This window comes from Nicotiana tabacum, chromosome 19, assembly GCF_000715075.1.
Source record: "Nicotiana tabacum cultivar K326 chromosome 19, ASM71507v2, whole genome shotgun sequence".
In the NCBI taxonomy this organism is placed as follows: Eukaryota; Viridiplantae; Streptophyta; class Magnoliopsida; order Solanales; family Solanaceae; genus Nicotiana; species Nicotiana tabacum.
This window is the reverse complement of record NC_134098.1, coordinates 100,491,693-100,503,116: the sequence shown is the minus strand read 5'-3', so window position 1 is coordinate 100,503,116 and position 11,424 is coordinate 100,491,693. Positions and strand designations below refer to the sequence as shown.

General features: G+C 34.5%; 1 protein-coding gene across 2 annotated transcripts; it reads left to right on the top strand.

Moving 5' to 3' along the window:
* The first annotated feature begins 4,003 nt into the window (after positions 1-4,003).
* Positions 4,004-10,647, top strand: LOC107821033 (protein AGAMOUS-LIKE 6-like). Of its 2 annotated transcripts, none has more exons than XM_016647424.2 (8): positions 4,004-4,630; positions 7,838-7,913; positions 8,019-8,080; positions 8,224-8,323; positions 8,712-8,753; positions 9,285-9,347; positions 9,442-9,581; positions 10,422-10,647. In XM_016647424.2, exons 1-8 carry the CDS (start codon positions 4,449-4,451, stop codon positions 10,507-10,509), a joined length of 753 nt encoding a protein of 250 aa, XP_016502910.1. In that variant the 5' UTR covers positions 4,004-4,448; the 3' UTR covers positions 10,510-10,647. The 2 variants fall into 2 exon arrangements, with proteins under 2 accessions (XP_016502910.1, XP_075094380.1); XM_075238279.1 differs by lacking the exon at positions 4,004-4,630 and adding an exon at positions 6,687-6,761.
* Positions 10,648-11,424: the final 777 nt, after the last annotated feature.

Genomic DNA, 11,424 nt, shown 5'->3' with positions numbered 1-11,424 from the left:
AGAAATTGGCCCAAACTCAAAATGTTACTTTTTAATTTTGGCACATAATAAACATCTTGAATTAGCTTGTGACTACCATCTTTACAGGAGATCAGAATCGTATCTATCACTTCGATTTGAATCTTTGAGGTATCTCCAAAGGATACATTACATTTCACCATTTTATTGATCTCCACAAACTTTTCTTTGGATCCATATATATGATTGCTTACTCCATTGTCCAAATACCATGAGTTGTAATCATTCCGGTCTTCTTCCTTGAGTTCTATCAACAACGTTGACTCAACTTCTTCTTTCTTGTCATCAACAAGGTTAGCTTTTTCTTCAATATTGTTACGACATTCCCAAGAGTAATGGCCAAATTTATGACAATTATGACACTCAATTTTTGATTTGTCATACCTTTATCCATTGTTTTCTTGGTAGTAGCCACGTCCTCTTCCTCCTCTATGTCTACGACCACGACCTCTGAATGTTTGGTAGATTTTAACTTCATTGTTGAAGTTGTTACCGTTACTTCTTCATCTTCCATGACCGCCACAGTCTCGTCCGCGTCCATTCCCTCGATAGCTTTTTTTACCTCTATAATCCTTAAAGGATGCCCGAGTTTTAAGAAGTTGTTCCAATGGAACTTCTTGCCTCCTTTTGATCTTTTCTTCATGGGCTTGTTAAGAACCCTTCAATTGCTCTAACATCATAGAGTCTAAATATTTAGACTCCTCAATAGTATACACAACAAAATCAAATTAAGGTGATAAAGTGCGAAGTATCTTTTCTACCACACAAACATCTTCTATATCCTCCCCATATCTTCTTAGTTGATTTACAACAACCTTCACTTTTGAATAATAATCTGAAATGCATTTGGATTCTTTCATTTTTAAAACTTCAAAGTCAGCCCTTAGAGTTTGAACTTTTACCTTCCTCACCTTGTCAACTCCTTGAAGAGAATTTTGTAAAATCTCCCAAGCTTCATTTGCGGTGGTAGCATCTGCCACCTACTCAAACATGGCATCATCCAAATATTGGTGGATGAGCGTGAGGGCTTGTTGATCCTTCTTCTTTGTCTTTGCCAAGACATCTTTTTCATTTTGAGGCAGAGCTTTCTCATTATTGGGTTTTTCATATCCTCTATCTACGATTTCCCACACATCCTGAGAGCCAAGAATGACTTTCATATGTAGATACCATTTTTCATAATTATCTTTTGGGAGACGGGGTTACTGAAAAGACAGCGTACCATTATTTGCTATGGCTCTGATACCATATTGTTGGAAAAAATAATAATCCCGCCCAGGAATAATATCCACGGCAAATAATAATAACACAAGAGAGTAACAATAACACCAAATCTTTTATTGGGGTAAAATACAATACTCAAGCAGAGCAATATGTTACTACTATAATATTACAACTTGGTAGTGTCAGAAGACTACTACAACTTCAGAAGAAATAACACTCTTTATTTTAAATACCTCAATATAATATTACTACTACTCACTATTTATCTCACAAACAATAATCTGTGGATTAATCTCACTGCTTTGCTTTCTGCTTAGCTTCTCTCATTTTGTTTTTGGTATATTTGAGATGAAGCTGAATACTTCTATTTATAGGAGAAGTCACCACACCTCTAACCAATCAAAGATTGGAATCTTCAATCAGAAAACCAACTTTAGAAAAATTGGTTTTGTCCATCGTCCAAGCCGTAAGTTTTGTCAATCATCTCTTTTTCGTTTCTTTCTTTTACTTTATTTATTATTTAGGTAGGTCTACCTCCACACATTTGAAAGTCACTAGAAGAATTCTTCGTTACCTAAAAGGTACGATTGACTTTGGGCTATTTTATTCTTGATCTAGTGATTTCAACCTTATGAGATTTTGTGATAGTGATTATGCGGGAGATATTGATGATAGAAAAAGCACAACTGGTTTTGTGTTTTTCTTGGGTGATTCTGTTATTTCTTGGAGTTCAAATAAACAATCAATTGTTACTCTCTCGACTTGTGAAGCTGAATATGTAGCAGCAACATCTTGTACGTATCATGCTATTTGGCTGAGAAGATTATTGAAGGAGCTCATTTTGCCACAAATTGAAGCTACAAAGATTTGTATTGACAACAAATCCGCACAGACACTTGTCAAGAATCCAGTGTATCATGATCGAAGCAAGTATATAGATACAAGGTATCACTTTATCAGAGAATGCATTACCAAGGAGGAAGTCGAGCTCAAATATGTGAAGTCTCATGCTCAAATTGCAGATATTTTCACAAAGCCTCTCAAGTTTGAAAATTTTCAGAGATTGAGATCAAGTCTTGGAATGAGGAAGAAAAATCAAAATTAGTAACTTCTTATATGTCCTCATAGAGCTCTTGAATACTCCTTGTCTTTTACAGTTGTTCATTTGAACTTTCTTGAGAAGAGGGAGATGCAACATTTATTGGAGAAGTAGGTGGAGTTGTGTCCTGCATAGGTTCCACGGTCTCTGGTTCTTCTTCATCACCAAAGTATGGAAGAAAATCATATGAAGTTTCTTCTTGAGCTTCCCAGTTCCATGCCAGTTCTTCATCAAATTCAACATCACGACTTACCATCACCTTGCCGCTGACTTGTAGCCTTTTGAACTCGTATTGTCGAGCCCGTTGCCTGCTCTAACCCATGCATGCTTAATCTACTCATGTTCGCTTCCCTTAGTTTCTTTAATAATTCATTATATATTTTCCAGATACAACGGCATATGGGCATTCTCACATGCCATTTGTATATATAACCAGAAACAGTGTGCTGGCTTGGTGCAATTTTCTTCTACTACAAGATTTATAAGCTGAATAATTTAGAACTTGACTTACATATTACTCCCTACGTTTTAATTTAGATGAGGTAGTTTGACTCGGCACGAAGTTTAAGAAAAAGAAGAAAACTTTTAAAACTTGTGGTCTTAAAAGTTTAAGGGGTAAAAACTTTGTGGGCAGTGACATTTGTGTGGTTATAAAAGTTTCTCATTAAGGGTAAAATGGGTAAATGAAGAGCTTAAAGTTAAATTATTTCCAAATTTAGAAATGTGTCATTTATTTTGGAATAGACTAAAAAGGAAAGTACATCATCTAATTTGAAACGGAGGAAGTATTAGTTTATTTTAATCGAATATTATAGAAGGTTAATTTACAATAGTTTTAGGTTACCAAATTAGGATTATTATAGACTATTACTTATTGCTATAGGTCATCTTAATCTGTTGGTACAAACAAATTTACATTGTTGCCCAGTATCTGTGCTAATGAGAGTGAGCTGGTATCTGGGACATGAGAGGTGCACATAAGCTGCTTGCTTCGGACACGTCATTAAAAAAAAAGGGAATGCAGACGAAAAAGGGGCAACTTATGCACCACTTAGCAAATATTTCTGTTAAAGATAGCATGTTCATTTGATTAAGATTTATGATTCCTTAATTGATAGCCAAATCTTGGTTAGCCACTGTCGCTTAGGAATTCCCAAATACTTCGTACTACAAGACAAGTTTTTCATTTACAACCCTTTGCTATCACTAGGCATAAATAGAAAAAGCTAGGTTCTTTATATTTTTAGATAATTAGGACCTCTCTTGGCAATTCTTGATCTTCCCTAATGCATCCAGCAACATTTGATTATTGGTATGAGTTCTAAACAAATATCCCATTGATATGAACTTATTAAACTCCTAAAGAAATTATGACAAGACTTAGCCCATGCATTCTGGAAAAAATAAAATATATATCATTGAATCTTGAATAAATGAGTACATTTGATGGGAGCCTTTGTCTCTCAACAATTAATAAAATGGTCCCAAGATATTAGTTGGCTGCTACCATCAAACTTTCTTATGTCTTCACATAATTGAACAGAAACTATCTGAAATTTGGAGGTTTTGAATTCATTGAACCTAATTCTTGGACCACGTATTCACTTTTTTCCTTTTTTCCATCACCATTTTGAAAGGTCCCTCCTCCCTTTAATTCAGCTTCTCATGAAAAATTTTTACTATAGTAGTCTGTGGCCAGGTCTTTTTTACCCCAAAAGAGAAGGTAACAAAGTTTCTCACAACTACAAGAAAAGAGTGTTTTAGGAAACAATAGAGCAAAAAAAAATTTAGACACTCAATAGAGGATTTGTTTCTTTAAAAAAAGGGAAAAAAGGTGAAAGGGAGAATGAAGCAAAAGAAGAATTATTAGGTTACTATTTTCTTGCAAGAGGAGATCCAAGATTGAGCCTCTTACTCAGCTTCCACATTTATAAGGGAGAAAGAAATTTGTAGTACATACCCTTACTTTATTGCTATCCCCACCTCTCCTTGTTTTCCTATTCATTACCCATAACATAATTCTCCTCGTACCAAGGTGACCTTCATATCCCCATAGCTCTCTTCCATTTTCTTTGAGGCAAAAAAAAAAAATTAGAAAGAAAGAAAAATGGGGAGAGGAAGAGTGGAGTTAAAGAGAATAGAAAACAAAATCAACCGTCAAGTGACTTTCTCTAAGCGTAGGAATGGTTTGCTGAAGAAAGCTTATGAACTTTCAGTGCTATGTGATGCTGAAGTTGCTCTCATCATCTTCTCTAGTCGTGGAAAGCTTTATGAGTTTGGTAGTTCAGGGTATAATACTCTAAGCTTTTTTGAACTGTTTTATACCTGAATATGTGTGTCAAGTTTTCTTGTATGGTTTTTAATGGCTAATTCTTAATATGGGGTTTCTTATAAATCAACAAAAGATTACAACTTTATGTTTGTTTTCATCTGGGGGTGGGTTTGTGTTGTGTTTTTAGTTTATGTGGGAGTGGGTTTAAGCCTAATATAATTAGGCTGACTCTTCTTTTTTTCTTTTTGGAGAACTGCACTTGCTAAATTGGTATTGACTTTTGCAGTGCTTTACAGAAGCACCAACTTATTTTATCTATTGTCTCTTAAGTGGAGTTAGTTTTTTGTTTTTCAGATTTGGATCTCTCTTGAGTTTTCTTTCTTTCTCTCAGTTGTATGTTTGATCAAAACCATGTGATGATCTATATGAGTAGATTTTACCAATGGGGAATTGACACGTTTCAATATATGGTTTGAGAGCTTCCACAAAAACAAATTAAAAGATCAGAGTAAGGACTGACGAGGTTGTTAAGTGTATGTGCTTCAGAAACTTCTCCAACCCTTTTGGACAACTGTGCAAAGATCTAGGGTTTCTCTCCATTTTGTTCCTACTAGTATTAATTAATTCCCTTCCTTTTTCTTTTGTTTCTCTCTGCTCCAACTTAATTTGCTCTTATTTCTCTTTAATGCTTTTGCAGTTTTTGGGAGCACTTATTAGTCCAATGGTTCTAAAAAATCAGAAAGCTTCAAACTTTGTCTTCTTACCTTTTCATCCTTAGATCTTGGGGTCTCTTCACTGATTTCTGCTACCATACTCATAGATTTTCTTCTGTATAACTAAATCCTTTGTGTAAAAGGAAGCATTGTGCACTGCACAGCAATAAGAGTGGCATGCCTGTGAGAAGGGAATTTGTTCATATGCGAGATTTACATTTATCTGTTTTGCAGGTAGTATGATCTGATGCTACTTTCTATGTAAGAAAAGGAGTTTTCTCTTTCAATTCCCAAAACCCCAAGAACTGATCCATCAACATTTCTTTTATCTTCCCATTTTGGTGAAACTTATTGGTGTAAAATGCTAGAGTTGTTTTTAAGTCTGTAACTGAGCCTTAGATTCTAGAGCTTTTCCATATATTAGCAACGTTTCTTCCAGCTCATATTCTTTGCAGAAATGATGAAACTGAGTACTCTTTTTCACTGAAGGTCCTCTTTTTCATCTTTTTGTTTATGGTTTCTTTCCTCTTCAGTAGCGGTGCAGGTTTTCTTTGCATATATTATGCAAATGTATTGTTTTTTCATTTTCTTCACCTTTTTTACATCATTTCTTTATTCTCGTTTTGTATAAAGATTGCTTCTTCTTTTTGGCATCTTGAAAATATCTCTGATTTTCTAACTTTTTTATCCAAGAGTTTCATCAATGTTTGGTGTAAATCCAAGTATACTTATACTTTATTTTATTTTAGTGTTGATAATTTTTTGTTTTGCTTATTTGATTTCTCCTTCCCCCTATCTGATATTGTAGATCTGTAGTGGCGAACTAAAATATTCTTGTCTTCATAATCACATTTCTACTATCATCACTTTTGTTTAGAATTAGGGTTTTGTATGGAGATCGAAAATATCATGATCTTTGTTAGTGATGGCAAAAAGATAACCTGATCCTTAGATTTAAGTACGAAAAGATATAGACCCTTATTAATATATAATGTCTAAATGGTTTTGTTTATGTTTCTAATAACGCTTAAGGACCTCCACTTCCAATCAAGAGGTTGTGAGTTCGAGTCACCCCAAGAGCAAGGTGGGGAGTTCTTGGAGGGAGGAGAGCCGAGGGTCTATCGGAAACAGACTCTCTACCCCAGGGTAGGGGTAAGGTTTGCGTACATACTACCCTCCCCAGACTCCACTAGTGTGATTAAACTGGGTTGTTGTTGTTGTTGAAATGCTTAAGGAATTGCAAAATGAATTTCTTTTTCCACTTTCCAAATATAGAAAGGTTGGAATAAGTAAAAAGACAACCCCTCATCCTGCTGTACTTATGGCCAATAAATTAAATGGAGTAAATGAATAGAAATGAGAAGACTTTGTCATTTTAACCCTTTGGCATGTCATGTTTCTTTCACTTCTTCCTCTTCTCCCCCCAACTCCTTATGTACTCTTCCAGCCTTTTGCCTTTACTGTTTTTTTCCTTCTGCTTTGTATACCCCCTTTTTCCCATTGTATATTCAATAGTTTTCTTTTCTTTTAGATTTTTTTGTTTTTTTTTTCCTTTTTTGTTTAGGGTTATTGGTGATAGATTGTTAAATGGCATTAGCTTAAATATAGTGCAATTTTATTATATGGAAACTGTGCTGAATATGGTAGTGGAAAACTTTGTACAGGCTCCATCTACCCGTACACATTATTGAGTCGTGAGTATAGAAAGAGCCAAAATAATTTTCTTTTTAAGTAAAAACTTTTTGTTGCTCTCCCAAAAGAAAATGATTCGTATTATTAATTGTTGACAGAAAAGAAGAAAAACAGAAAAAACAAAGAACAGCCTAGAAAATTTGCTTCTTTTTTTAAACAGAAAATTTGCTTTTGACTACTGGAAATAGTCTTTGTACATAAATATAGATAAAGATTTGTCTTTGTATGGCTATAATGTGCAGGAAAGATTTCAATTTAACATTTTATCCATTTTTGAAAATTGTGAACGTTTAGCGGCAGACGTATCAATGGTTACTTGTGATTTAGGACTCCTAATTTTTAGATTCTACTGGCTTAATGCAGGACATTTCTGTAAAAGTTTCTGTTAAGTGCTAAAGGATTTAACTTATATGCACCGACAGTCCGACAGTGTAATAAATTTTTATATTATTTTTAAAAAGATATTGTAATACTATTAGTGTGTTTTTAACACGTGGTATCAGATTGCCTTATTATTCAAGTTATTAGTTCCACTTAGCATGGAGGGAAGCTAAAGTCCTCTCTGTAAATCATGGCCATTGTGCATCTTAATGTCTCTCCATGTGTTATCTAAAACTTGTAACTTGTAGGTGCTAAATTTCTTGTAGGAGAATTGAGTGTTGTTCAGAGTAATAACTTACCAATCTGTTAGCTGGCATTTTCTTGGAGTTTGTCAAGAACATTTTGTAGCTATTTTATTAATTGTAATAACATACTATTATAAATTGTAGTAACATGTATGGTTTAGACTTTGAATATTGTGTTTTTTTCTGTTGGCAGTATCACTAAAACCCTTGAGAGGTACCAACGTTGTTGCCTTAATCCTCAAGACAACTGCGGTGAGAGAGAAACACAGGTGAATTTGCAGCTTAATGTTCTATGTTTCCACACCAATTAATCAATTGGCCTATCATAATTTATGGTGTTTCCTAAGCATAATTTGTTTTCATTGTAAACTTAGAGCTGGTACCAAGAGGTCTCAAAACTAAAGGCCAAATTTGAAGCCCTTCAACGAACTCAAAGGTTATGTCAATTGCTTATTCAGACACATCTTGGCACCTTATTGTTGTACATAAATGTAGATAAACAAAATAATTTCGTGACTATCCGATCCTTGGGAAAAAAATATTGTCGAAATTTCTGAGATGTTATTTTGATACATGAAGGCACTTGCTTGGTGAAGATCTTGGGCCACTGAGTCTGAAGGAGCTGCAAAATCTTGAAAAACAACTTGAAGGTGCACTTGCACAAGCTAGGCAAAGAAAGGTATTAGATTGTTTTCAAAGTAATTGTTTTTGCTTCATTTCCCTGTTTACAACTAAATCTTTGTGTGTTGTATCTAGTATATTTAGACTTGGTTAGACTAAAAAAAGGCCAAGTTAGTGCTTAAGATTAAGTTTGAACAAAAAGAAACACCATCCAGTAACAAGAAAGATATAAGCAACAAGGACACACGAATCAAAGGACCAAAAAAATTCAAATAAGAAAATACTGGAAAAATTAAAATGTACCAATACGTTTTTCAAATCATCACGCGCAGTTAGCTAGTGATCTAATTTGGCTTGTAATATTTCCATCTTTATCATTGTTTGGTATTATATAGACTTTTATAAATTTTTATTTTTTGTTAATAAGCATTGTTTTTTTTGTGTAGACACAAATAATGGCGGAACAGATGGAGGAGCTCCGCAGAAAGGTAAGTCAAAATATGCAGAAAGACGAATACTTTACTTTGATCAGTACAAACAAATTAGAAATATGATTTTTCATAGTTATCACAATTATAAATTTGTTATAAAAGGTAAGGCCTAGAATCTTAAGAACAGTACTAGATTCCGTCTTTTTGTGTCAATAGCCCTTGACCCTAGATCTCTTTATATATATATATAAAAGAAAGGGTACTTGAATTTGCTAGATGATTGTTGGCTACGGGCTTTAAGTCTCGCCTAATTTCTCCCATCTGTTCTAAAGGAAATTAGTGACTCGAGGTACCACCTAAAGAATTAACAATTAAAGAGTCAAATAGATTGGAAAGAAAGAGTGAGGTGAGTCGGAACGACACACATCTTATTAATTGGTTTGATCACCATGTATATCAGTTCATAGAGATTCTTAGGAGTTCCGATCCGAGTTAGCAGGGGCAAGTAAGGACCACAATTCATGTAAAAATAATGGAGAACTACGCTGTAATTATCTATTTTGACGTGATAATGGATTATGTTGTCAGGAGCGTCAACTTGGTGATGTGAACAAGCAACTGAAGATTAAGGTTTCTTTGGAACTATCATCGGTATTCATTCAAACTTGAGAAATATATTCTGCTACTTTGTGGAGTCTGTATATACATATATAGTAATGAAGAGTTTGTTTTCTTATATTGGCAGCTAGAGGCAGAAGGACAAGGACTCAGACCTCTTCCATTTCCATGGACTTGTAATGCATCAGCTGGAAGCAGCAGTTTTGCTGTCCACCCTTCTCAATCAAATCACATGGAATGTGAACCTGATCCAGTACTTCAAATAGGGTATACCTACATTTCATCAATCTTAAATTTCCAACTTCCCTTTTTTTTTCTTTTTTTTTTTTCTATAGGGGAGTAGGGAAGGGGGTTATGAATTTTTTTTAACTCCTCTGTATGTTTTTTTTTTTTTTTTAATTAATCCATCTACCCAGATTTTCACCACCCGTAATGCTAGGGGTTTGGCCTGGACCCCTACCTTGTGTATTATTAACAAAAGTGTATAAAAAGGGGGACATAAAACCGGAACCTCAAAGATACATAAAGGATATACAAGAGAAAAGGGAACTAATAAAGGGGGTAGTTCCCTTTTACAGATAAGCTCTCAAAACATAAAGGTCCCATGACCATCTAAGGATTCTCTGCCAGAATCCTCTGTATGTTATTTGGTCTCAAGAATTATTTTATGGATCTGCAAATTGATAACAAATTGAAAGGGTTGGGCTTAAATCAGGTACAATATATTGTGCTTATCCCAAAAAAGAATATGTTGTAGCACTATTTTAGGTTGCTTTCCTTCTAAACCTAGTATTCTGTGAAATTAAACTTATATTCAGGAGTAGTGGAAACTATGGTCGGATCAGTTCAACTGGATCTCCTTTGTCAGAATATTGTACCGTGCATCAGCGATTTTTTTTTTTTTTTTTGTGTGTGCGTGTGTATTGTTAAAATGAAAGCTTCCAGCATTATAGCAAAAGGGATTCAAAAACTGTTGAAAATTGACTCCTTACTATGACCCTTTAGCAATTGGTAGGAGTTGAGATAACCCCGGTTCAATACTTCCTATCATCTTCATCTTGTCATTCTGAAGGGAATTTTAATCTGGAATGTTCGTTTTCCAAACAGGTATCATCACTATATGGCTGCAGAAGGACCCTCAGGGTCAAGGAGCATGGCCGTTGAGAGTAATATCATCCATGGTTGGGGCCTTTGATTTCTAATACCTACTTAACTTCTGGATCTAGTATAAGTTTTTTGAGACTAAAAACTCAGTGACATATTTATGATTTGAAGTGCTTGTCATATAATGTATAATTTGAGTAAGTGTTTTATACACTCCTCTTTAACTTCATATACTTTCCCATTTTCTCACCAAACTAACTGGTAATGCATACTTTGACTAAACAAAACTTTTAGGGAATATTTCAGAGACCTTCTTTGTGGTTTGGCCTAATAAAACTAACAGGATGAGATAGCTAACTTCCGCTTAAACGAGCAAAAGAATAAAATTAAGTACTTACTAAATGAAGGATATATAGAGAGTTAGAGTATGGTAAAGAGGCTTTTGGAGTAAGGCATATTACTAAATGGAATAGATGCAGAGCATTGTCCTCGTGGCCTTCAAATCTCCTTACTGTGTTATGCTCCAAATTATAGAAAAATAACCCTTTCTACTTTCTAGGATGAGGCATGACCGAGAGTTCTTCTGTTTTTAGTCTAAATATCAAATTGAATTCGAGCAATGAGCTGGTATCTCATATTTTGCTTCAAAACCGTCGATTCATAATCAATGCGTTGCTCCATTAACAATGGTAGAACTCCGGATGAAATTCAAAGAAGGTGAACGAAATTTCCTCCATGTCTGACTCTTCAAATTGTATAATACTGACAACAATTACCTCGTATTTGTGTTGTGCATAAATTAAAGAAGCTTAAATTCTCTCGTCAATTGACACAAATACAAATCACATAAACAACCCAGCGAAGCAATTGTGTTCTACGATCATTTCCTCTTGCCTTATGGGGCTGAAAACAAAAATTCTAAAAGGCCAAAGAAAATCTTTGAACAAAAGTAGTCCTTGACAATAATGGTAAAAATACGAGTTCATTACCCACGTAATCATTCAAC